The 12,157-nt window shown below is 33.9% G+C and overlaps 1 protein-coding gene across 6 annotated transcripts in view; it reads left to right on the top strand.

The window, feature by feature from the left end:
- Sick (sickie) overlaps positions 1-12,157 on the top strand; it is a 163,149-nt gene that overhangs the window by 81,358 nt on the left and 69,634 nt on the right. For 4 of the 6 annotated variants that reach the window (XM_077414127.1, XM_077414126.1, XM_077414123.1 and 1 more), the window contains one exon: positions 9,412-9,575. In XM_077414127.1, coding sequence (XP_077270253.1) covers positions 9,412-9,575 — 164 coding nt within the window. Of the gene's footprint in view, positions 1-519; positions 613-2,725; positions 2,902-9,411; positions 9,576-12,157 lie in introns of those variants that run through there. The other 2 variants (XM_077414129.1, XM_077414128.1) reach the window with 2 other exon arrangements.

Below are 12,157 nucleotides of genomic sequence, written 5' to 3'. Positions count from 1 at the left end.
AGTAGATCTCTTTTATCACCGGTGTCTCGTTCCCACGTTTTACGAGCCCTTATTATAGCGAGGATAATAACAATCTCGAAAGGAAGGGACTATCGGGTCCATCGATACCACTCGATCGTTAAGTCGCAACCTCGAGGATACAATAAAAGGATAAACTGATAAATTATTGTTATTACATACTTTTTTGAGTTACTTTAAGTAAAACCACTACTTAATAAAACAACAAAGAAACTTGTAAAATGAAGCAAATAAAGCTGTGAAATGAAATAAATGCAAAGAGTGTGTGAAGTTTGAAATACTTTGATATAATACATTCATAAGAGAATGAACAATAATTAATATATAAACGATTTTATTTTTAACATAATAAAACAGTACTTACAATTAGTTATTTTAATGAAAATAAAAAAAAAACATAAATGGATTAATATTGATATAACATAAAGTGCGACTTAAGGCGATTACTTTCGCCAGTTTAAGAGGAATCATCAGTAAAATATTCGAAGAAAAAAAAGAGGGATAACCGCAAGGCATCATGGGAAATAGCGGAAGCAGCGGGGGTAGCAGCAGCAGGAAGGCACGGAGCTTGCCAAATTCGCCGGAAGCGCACAGGTATCCCAGCATTCTTTCCACCGACTTAATTTGTAAATGAAAAACAGGACCGTAAAATAAAAATACGATCAGAAATAATTAAAAATAAAATGTATTTCATGAATCTCTCTGTTTTTAATGTCGACATTGTGAATCGATATATCGTTTGTTGTGGGTGGAATACTCATATTTATTCGCTACTTCCGACGTATTCTTATTCTTATATCTCATTGTATTTCGATCCTTATTCTTTCGTTCGCTTGAGCAAGCGACGACGAAACCGGTTATTCGGTATATTTAGGATTTCTTGAATCGCGCGGGCTATGTACACATTACCGCTATGTGTAATGTAAGTCCTTCGAGGAAAAGTAGACGTTGAAATTTTTTCATCTATTTTTCATATATTTTTACCCTTGATTGCGTGAAATTAAACGTAGTTAAGAAAATTGTATTTCTTACTGAAGTGAATATTTCTGAACTGATTAATAAAAAAGGAAAGAGCAAGAATCAAATGGTAAACTTGGTATAATATATTGTACGTATATACCATAAATGCTCAAATATCTACAATTTTTATCTTATTTAAATAAAAAAAGTATAAAATTGATTAAACAGGTAATTCAATTAATTAGAAATTATAATTAAGTTCGTGACATTTCTTATTTACTGATACAAAAATTGAAATAAATTATATATAATATTTTAATATTTTTATATAGCGGTCGAATTCTATTTTCTCATTTTTTCTTTTTCGTAAAATTGCAAATTGCGAAAGTGACAACAGAGCCACTAATTCGAGTCGCGTGTCGTAGGTTGGAGGTATCGAGGAGGCTCGCGACAGTCGCGGCCTGCGGGCTGCGACGCGAGGTCCTATAACCGGTCTCTTCGAGTTCCTGTGGTGATCGGCCGCGACCAGGCGAATCTGGTTTTGCATTTTTCCGTTCTCGATATAGATCGGCGGCGACTGGCCGATTCACGACGTTCTTCTCTTTCTTTCCAATTATCATGTAATTATGCTTTCCCGCATATATATATATAGAAAACCGCAACCAACCGTCACGAATAATGAGGATTGCGGCAAGTAAGAACAATGTCTTTGTAACACCCTTACGAACTTCTAACAGGGGTGGAAAATAAACACAATAAAGTCTTACATTTTATACATAAAAATCTAATATATATATTTTTAAGTATATTATAAAAAATATATAAGGTTATAAAAAAGAGAATTGATTCATTATTTTCTCTTCAAAAATACATATTTAAGATAAATTGCACATATACGATAAAAATATGTGTATAAAGTTCAGAAATGTAAAATGGGAAAAGAGAAATAAAATAAGAAAGAAAAGAAAATGAATAATACATTTTCTTACTATAAAAATACATAATTAACATATATAACTGTATATATTTTTGTGTGTGTAATTACTTTTAATATAAAAAAACTAGATATTGTTTATTATCAACATTGTTCTTGCAAGTGCGATCTGTCTTATGGCATAATTGCTTGCGAGGGAACACTGGGAAGAATACGACATTTCGGGTGAAATTTTAACAGCGATGAAACGCGAAGGGTAATAGGATCCTTTAATTAAATCGGCTTAAAAAATTCATTTTCCGTTAGCAGCATGCAAAGTGGACCCTTCGAATATTTTTTCAAGCATACTCGATCTCGAACGCTCTCAATTCGCAAAATATTCGTGAAGATGCAAGTCTTTCTTTATGCTCGATAACTAACAAAGTTGCCGAGATCGTTTTTTATTGTTAAAAAAAAAATTGTCGACGATAATTCCCACGAATGAACCGATCTATCACCAGAATATTGTTTGCATAAAATTTAAACGCATATAATTGTACACAAAATGCTTTTAAAAATTTCCATCAAAATCTGTATATGAATATAATTTATCCATTTTACTTTGTATGTAGGTACGTAGAAATCAGAATTTAGTTTATGCGAATATAGCTTATTTTTTATTTTCACTATTTTATTTTGTTTTGACAAAACAGTTTTTGAGCAAACAATTTTCCAAACGTATATATTTTTTCCTTTTACTTTCTCTTCGACTTGTTCCTTTCTTTATTTAGCGAACGAGTTCAAAGACATCCGCGGGTCGACGAGAGTGAGTCAATGTTTTCGATGTGAATGGCCGCAGAAATAGATCCTTGGGCAAGCACGTTTCGCGATCGCGCGATTCGCGGGCTACATTCTGCGCGACTGATGGTAGTGAAACGAGAGCGAGCTTGTGTGTCGTCTCGTGTGTCACCGATCGTGCGCATCAAAAGGAAAAACGACGATTCGACGCGGTGCGTACTTAAACAGGAATAATCTGAGCTGACAATGTTGCGCTCGTGCGTAATGATTGAATCATTTTTGACAGCTCGTTTCAGACAAACCGACTTGCCACTTAGAAATTATTTTTTTAATAAAAAATGAGATAATAACACTGTATTAAAAATATCTGAAAAATATCTATTTTTTTAAAGATATCTGAAAAATATTTAAAAAATGTTAAGAAAATTAATTTTAAGAAAAAAAAATAATCTATAAATAATTCAAATAATTAAATTTTGACAATCCAAATAAAATATTAAGATATTTTTTAAACAATTTTTGCATAATTTAGTCATATTTTATGGATATATGTTAGGTTAAAGAATTTTCTTCAACTATTATTATTTTCAAAACTAAACACCTTTGATTCTGTATTTTTTATTATAATTTTTGCAACAATAGTTAACATTGTCGTTTATTATTGTATATGTTATTATTGTTTTTATTATGTGTAAAATATAAAATTTAATAATTAAATATGTAATCTTTACATATCCGCGGCAAACAAAGAGCAACGTTCGATTGGTTTTGAAGCGAAGATCCGGCCGTGCCCTGATGAGAATCAGCAAATAAACAACCATATTTTGCTCGCGTTCCCCAGGAGATGCTCTCGCCAAGTTCGCTTTGATTAATTAGAATGGTGCATTGTTCGCGATGCATCGACGATGATGAATCGTGGCAAGGAGGGCGGAGGTCGGCAGAACCGTTATTATGCATCGCGATTGTTTTGGATGCAAGAAGATCAAACTCTGCCTTTAGAGTGTATTAGAATACAACCCAAAAATATATTAAAATTTTTACAAAAAAAAAAAAGAAATACGTAAAGTACGTAAAATACGTAAGATAATGAAAAATTACTGATTATGTCATTAACTCTAAAATTACTGCTGATAATTAATATTGATATATAATTATTTTCTTTATTATTTAATAAATAATATTGCGGGTATTTTTTAGGAATCCTTCTGCATGTATTTTTGTAAAAATCTGTATTCTTCATTTTCTTAAACTGAATCATTAAAAATTTTACCGAATAAAACAGAGTAACGCAGAATTTTACTCGGATATATCTCTCATCTTCAATCATTTTCAATACAAATTTCGACTAACATTTCGACTGATGATTCACTGCTTTGTAGTGAATACACTTTTTTTCTAACAATACGAGACTACGAGAGTAAACTTGTATTCTTCTTATTATTTCATATTATATTATGCACCTTTCACGTCTTTAGTATACAAAATAGTTTCCAAAATTTCCTGCAAACTTTAGGAGAGCTATCTTTTAAAGAGTAACGGTATGCATCAGCGTCCTTGCCTGCGTATCGGCGATAAACGGTGGTCGTGAAAGAACCGCGTAATAATATCGCCTCGCGGGGAAGAACGGTTCCGCTCGTCATCGTGCTTCTTCCTGGAAGTGGCAGTTAAGTTTTTCTTCTCTCGAGATCCTCTAAATTTATCCCGTGTTCCGCTGAAACAACGAGGCTCCACTCCGTTTCGCGCCACACTATATGAAATCCTCTCTCTTGACTCTCTTTCTCCTCGAATAAGACTCGGCAATTACTTGTAATACCCAGAATGAATTATTCGATTCGTTCCGGCGCTATCCGCGTCTAGCCCTCACCTCCGCTTCTCTTTGGTCTTTGTTAACGCGACTACTCGCGCGCGACGCCGCGCGCCGCAGTCAATTTGCAGCGATTTATACTCCTGTTCCTGTACGAATAATTCGCCGAAAAGCGGAGGCAACGAGACTCGTGACACGAAAAAATTTCAAAGACAATTAAGACGGTAAAATAATATGTATTACCATAATACAATAAATAATTACTATATATCTACTTTAAAGTAAAAGTTTTTACTATTTTGGATTGAAATCTCTAAGTCTTCAATGAGTATTTCAAATGTGTGATCTTTTTTGGATATCGAAAAATTTGTTTTCTCGCAAAAGCGTCTGATCAACAAAATTTCCACTCAATTTTACGCTCACACACCTCGATACGTGAAATATATAAAAATACAGGTTCCATTAATTGTGGTTTTACTCACGGTTTCACCTGAATTGCGTTTTAATTTGAAGTGATATGTTTTCTATTTTTAAATCTATATAGCGACAGCGCGGAAATATTTTTCAGTCAACAATTCAGTCAACCTATAGATATGCATTTTACTATAAGTTTGCTTAGAACAATTTTAAAACAAAATACTTAATTCTAGACAATAGTGCATTTATAGTAAAAAGAGAGATAATAATATTTAAAAAAATGCGATAAGTAGTATATATTATAATAAGCTTTGACAAAGTTATACAACTTTGTACAAATTATATTTCTATTTTATTAATTATTATGTTTTCTACTTTGGCAGACAAGACAATAAAATTTACAATATTATTAGGTAATATTAAACTTAAAGAAAGTGACGTGTACTTAATATTACGACACTTCGTTTTCCAGCGAGAACTGGCTCTAGCTTTCGCGAGATTTCGAGATCTCGCTTTGGCGAATGAGAGAAAGAACGTTCTCTCTATATCGCAGCGACAGGATCTCTAATTGGCGACCGTTCGAAAAATCGTACCGGTCGGTTCGATCCCGGCAGTCAGCAATTAAAAGGAATGTCGTCCCCGCCGATATGCATCTTGTCGTTGCTGGTCGACCAGCCTAATCACGCGCTCTTGTTGCCCGCGAGCGTCAAAGGGAGAGCCAGCGACTCCCTTCCTTGTACGTTTTGCAATTGAATTGCGCATATGGCGCGTTTACGTTGTTCGTTTAAGCGCGATTATTCAATTATTTTAGCTGTTTGCATAAAACTTTTGCGAATATACGTATATTTATCAGCCGCGCAAAATAACAAACGTAAACAAAACGATTTATTCCATGTATTTGTAATATATTATCAATTTAATATTAACTTAATTAAAACAAAAAGAAAGTAGTGTTAAGATTTTTAGGAATGTTAATTTATTATTTGGAAGAAAGACTCGCGAACAACAGCAAATGAAAGGTAGAACTTTTATGTAATAGGTTTTATTAATTTTTGCGAACATTGATTCGTTATTTATAGAAATAGGGTTAATTAGCCGAGTGACGCCGTCACGATGATAAACGAAAAGTGACAAGGGCTTCCGTCAGCTTGTTATATACTTGTAATCCCATCATTGGATTACATCGAGAACGATGCAAACGCGCATCAGTCGTCATTGATGGACGCTAATGAAACATGGTTAGGTAATTAGAAACCGAGTTAAAGTTGCGAAAAAATCGTATTGTTAATTACGCTAATGCCTAATGAAACACGTGACGCCGAACAAATTGCATCGGTATTGCATTGGTGTGTGTAACCGAAACGTTTGATTGCGTGTGATTTGTTCGAATAAAGGCTTTTATCGAGCGATCATCGAACGCGATTAATCAAACGCGATAATAATGGCCCTTGCGAAACATGTGGCTGCACGGCGGAAATTATTTAATCTGACAATGAGAGATGCCGTCATAAATAACGTAACACGATTACGAAGTAGAGTATACTTGCAGCGAGACGATTATAACTAAAGAAAGTATAAATTGTGATTTAAGATATTAATAGAAAGCAGGTAAAAATAAATTAAAAAAAAAAAGATTAAAACAATATGTTTAGAAGATATTATTTTACTGTATAAGATATTAATTGTTATTTAAGAAAATAATACACATATGATATATCTATATGTGTAACACAATAGATATATTAACACGATTAGAATCAAAAATTAATTTCGTCATTTGAAGACCTCTGAAAATCGGGACGCATATCATGTAACTATAACTAACGATTTTAATAATAGGTGTCGACACAGATTGAATCGAAACAAACCAAGAGACAAAGACTGTGTACTTAAAGGCGCCGTTTACGGCCGCGAAACGCCCATTTCGCGCCGATATTAATATATCGCTGGGGGTAAGACGTCGCGACGGTGGTGGCAGTTGCAACGCACGCGCCACGGCGCGGGCGCCCGACGTCGCCGGTCGCGTCGGTACGCGTCGACCGTGCGGCATTAATTTCCGATATTGCTCTCGTAAATATTCGCGACTCGCCGCCGACCATCCTCGTCGGATTGAAATATCTCTCTTTTTCTGGATTCGACATTGCCAGCGCGCGTCCCTGCTAGAGGATCATTTTTTATATATCGGCTCTCAGGATCGTAGATATACCCACGAGACAAGATTCAAAATGGTTCTAAACAATAAGAATAAAAAGAAGCATATTTTTATTTTTTATTATATATATTATAGCTTGATATAAATTAGTTTTATGAAAGGTAACAGATAGAGGAAAAGAAAATTATTATTTGTTGAAGTTTTGCATACCGCATTCTTCAAGAAGTTGAAAAATTCCTTAATTTTATATTTCATGAAAACGTTGAGTCAATTTTATTATTATAATCGCAGATTATTTATTCTTACCTTCCTCTCTCGTTTTTGTCTTAGAAATTTTGTTATACTTTATTTTATTTTTCTATTAGCAATAGAGTTCTAGGGTCTTCCCCTATGTACGGTCCTACAAATTCGGTTTCAATATATTAGGGGAAGATTCGGAACAGGAAGGATATCCTAAAATGCATCTGCGGCAGGCCTGCATTTTGTCACGTAAAAAAATAAAATTTCTTTTTTAATAAAGGATATTTATATGTATTGGGAAACATTCGGCGTTATAATAAACATATTAAATTATAATATATAATATATCAAGTTAATACATTAATTATTAAATTAACAATATATTATAGAATCTTTTATTGATAAGTTATATGATTTATTGAATCCATTTTCTGTACATTTATACTAAAACAAATTTAATTTTTTCAAAGTTTATTAATTAAATCAGTCGTTTATTTGCTATCACAAAAGCGAAGAAGGAACTTTTTAACTAAAAAATCATTGATCATTATTCTCTACACGTCAGGATTTGACGCAAATTTTGCGATTCATCGTGTACTCATCACGCGCACTACACAAACAAAATAGAAATTTATAAAATGCTTTGTGTGCGTGTATCGCATAATTTAATCCGTTACATATCTCGCTCGCATTGTGCCTTCCTCGGGTATTATTGTATCGTGTCCCTGCACAGCAGGCACAAGATTGGATCTTTCGCAGTTCGAGAGAAAGAATGCAACGAGAAAGGTGTGTCCCGCGAGTCGCGTTGCACCAGCTGTGCGTGCGATGCAAATGGATGTACGAGACCCACCGTTACTATATGTATAAATCGGGAAACGAACCTGACTCGTGAACTATACTGTATTGAACTCGTGAACTGACTGTACTAAATTCTAGTATTAGATAGTAGAGATATTCTAAAAGATGGTATTATTAACGTAACTCTTATCGTATATAATAAATCTTGTCTTGTTAAAATGTTTAAAATTTTTAAGAATTAGCAAGTAACAATATACCATGTAGTTTATGTTAAATGTTTGTATATTTAACGTTATTTGATAATGTACTTTGAAACTAATTAATTAGGCTATTGCAATTCAATTCACTTTCGATGACAAAATAGTTCTTGAATTATAGGTTGAAAAATATATATATATTTATACCAAATAATTATTTATTTATATCTATTTTTTTGTAACTAACACTGCACGTAGGCCCTTTCGCTTATCCATCTAATCCGTTTAATTTTTTTACTTTTCTTCTTCTTCCATCGGGTATAATAAGTAAATTAAAAGACACATTGAGAAGTTGCGATCTGCGAGTGAGAGGTAAAACCAGTTCGTTATCCTTTTCCTTATTCTTTTCGCAGCCTTGAATCTTATAGTAACCTGCAGCTACGCGTTCTCCACTTCGTGGGCACTTGAGTCAATTGGCAGCTGCAATTATTTTAATTGCGGCAAAATAGATGATATATTTAGGACAAAGCGATGATTTATGCGGGATGTGGATATCGGATAGCCGGGTTTAGTGTTATTAAACGTGTGGCGCGAATACGAGTCAAAGGCCGTTTCTCTGCCAAGCCGGTTATATTCGCAAGGTTTATGGACGGTACTTGGTAATTCGAGCACAAGAGTGTGTACATGACGTTATAATGGACCTTATGTATGGTTCTTACGCATTTATATACATATTTTAAAAAGCTACTAGTTGAAAGGAATTTAACTACGTATTTAATTGTTGATTTATGCATTTACCGGATTAGCTGACCGAATTGGCTGACAGGATTGTTAATTAAATAATGATTTAAGAAAGATAATTTATGTTATTTGCGATGAACTTTTTGTCAGTTTAATTATACTTCATAATATTTTTTTCTTATGTTTGTATATAATAAATTTATTTTTATAAAATAATTTTTTGTTATAATTGTTTTTTTTTATAGAAAAAAATGTCTTAATAAATTTAAAAAATTTACATTTTTTATATATATGTATTCTCCGAAAATGTATTTTGTAAATCAAAAATATATGAAACAATAAGAGCTGACAACAGAATCTCTTTTCATTTCAGGCTACCGTCGCCCTATAACAAGCAATCGTCAGGAGTTGGCGTCGCAGGGGGTGGCCCTGGGGGTGGTACAAGTATACCCCTGCCCGCGACCGTCGCCGCCACCAGGAGATGCCCTCCGGACAAAGTCAGACCGGCTCCGGCACCGACGCATCAATCACAACTCGGTAAGTTCCGTCAACCCATCTCCCTCACCCTCTTGCCGCAAACTTTTCGAACATTGCCGTGTTTTATTGAAAAACATAAAAGCTTTACTCTCATCACAGAAGGGCAGAAAATGTATTCAATATACTGCATAATGTAATAATATTACATTATCACAATTATTAATAAATTGGTTATAATTTCGTTTAATGTACGTATATTCTAACACACATATATATTTAAAATATTAATTTATATTAATAATCTGTAAAAAATTGCTTTGTTTAAAAACCAATTATACCTATTTTCTAAAATAATTTGTTACATTTTATTTATACATTTAACGTGCAATGCACTGGGGAACTGCCAGAAAAATGTCTAATTGGTCTGACATTCCGCGTTATTCATCTAAAATTTGTTTTTGCACGATAAATAAATTAATTAGAGAAAATGCCAATAAATAACGAAAAATGCTATGAATAAAAGTGGAAAATGAACATATGGTAGACGGAATTAAAAAACTAAACGTTACAATTTTTAACAATGATCAACAATTGCGGCATTACGAAATTTATTATTTATTTTGCGGTGCAATCGTGACAGCATTTGCCACATTTTTGCAAACAAAAATTCATTAGCAAGCGAATATCGTCCACCACATTGATCTTTCAACGGTCGAATGGCTTCATCCCCAACCTGTCTATTTTTTTTTTATTTTTTTTTTTTTAGATTGTCTGTAATATTATCGGAATTTTATTACATTAATCGTTTTAATTATTTTTGGATTTTTTCTGGATCTAGGCGTTTAAACTTTCTGTTTTTATAGTTTTTAAAGTGAGAAATACGTCTGTAATTAAAAATCGTCTAAAATAAAAAAAATTTGTAAATTATTACTGCGACCGCTAATTTAAACTATTATGAAATTGGACCGATGATTATGAAAATACGCAGAATTATGACTTTCCTCACTTTAAACAATTAGGCTATTCTTTCTTTGAAGTCGCATTTCTCTCGAGACGTAAAGAACGACAAAAGGGAGCGATGTGCACCCGTGTTAAGAACACCCCATTAGCCATTAGCCCCGTGAATAGCTTTTAGCAACCCTTTGCGCATTTCTGGCTGTCGCAAGAGATCCTGGACCACCATGAAAACTCGTCCGTCTCCATGCTCCCCCGTTATTGCGAATATATATGGTGGCTTGTACGATAGTATCTTCTTCATGTGCGTTCTCACGTACGCTTTCGTCTCTCATTTATCCCTTTCATATGTATAAGTGTTTATATACAAACGCTGTACAAATTTTCCTCTGCTGATATATGCAAATATATAATTTTTATTTTTCTTTCACTTTCTCTTTTTCTTTCCGTATCGTATATATGAACAACTATCGATTTATAGTAAAGAGAGAGAAATAATTGTAGAGAAATAATTGCAAATATTCTATAATCCAAGTGACTTGTCTAGAAGACAAATGAAATTCGACATAGATATCGACTTTTATTTTTAGCGCTTTTTCCACACAGATATTCGTATTTGCTGTTATCATAATTCTTCCATGTCTATCTTATTTAACTGCACTTAGTCTCTTCCAAAATGATGAATAATCTTCTTTGTCTACCCTCCCTTTTCTCTCTCACGAATGCGTACGATCGTCTATCCTCTCTATTGCGTGCGCGCTGCGCATACGTACAGCGATATTACCTACAAAGGGGGTGAGGTGAAAGCGGGGGAAACCTGGGGGTATTTCCCGTCCCTGCGAGATGGGGTGGCACCCCATAGTTTATACTTTACTCTCAACTCCCGCGTTTCCACGGGCCAGATGTGCTCGGGCATCCGATTTACAGGGACGCTCAACTTCGAGCCTTTTCTCGGGACAATGGAGGCGAAGGAAAAGAAAGTGAAGGAGAAGACCGGTCTCTCTTCGAGAGAGGGCGATAAAACGCACGCACGAGTCTTTCTCTGCGTTCTTAACAGTCGTCGGGTTCGCTCTCTGGTTCAATTGCTTAGCGTGCCGTTGCGAAAAATACGAATGCTAACCGGTCCTTGTCGTCTGACGAAGAGATTTCCCTTTTTTCTGCTAACGGGCAACCTGATGGTGCCCGCCATTACAGCGATCAATGAGAACGAGATAAGTCGTTCATTCCATGTTGTCTCATTCATGTACCTATACAATCGCATCGTCATAAGACTTTTGTTTGAGGATTTGAAAGTGAAAAAATAAGGCAAACTAATTTATATATAAGATATGTAGGTATATTAAATAATACATAATATTCTTACTTATTTGTTATTAAATTTTGTAAAAATATATTGGATTTATTGAATATACAAGATATCGTCTTTTTAAATTTATGATAATAGTAATAGTAATAATTAAATATTTTTGAAAATGTATTTTAATTTATTTTTTTATATAAGTTTTAATATCGTTTTTTCAATTTTCTACATTGTACTCTTTTTTTTATAATACAAATCCACTGAACGATGAGAAGAATCTCATGCTCTTATCACTTACATGGTTGGGCACCTCTGGCGCGTAGCTTTATGAGGGGATGCTGTACTCTCTCTTCGTCTCTCTTGCTATTCTCCATATATCGTGCGATAT

This window comes from Temnothorax americanus, unplaced genomic scaffold (genome assembly GCF_048541705.1).
Source record: "Temnothorax americanus isolate GAGA-0224 unplaced genomic scaffold, ASM4854170v1 Scaffold36, whole genome shotgun sequence".
In the NCBI taxonomy this organism is placed as follows: domain Eukaryota; kingdom Metazoa; phylum Arthropoda; class Insecta; order Hymenoptera; family Formicidae; genus Temnothorax; species Temnothorax americanus.
This window is presented reverse-complemented; position numbering and strand designations above follow the sequence as displayed.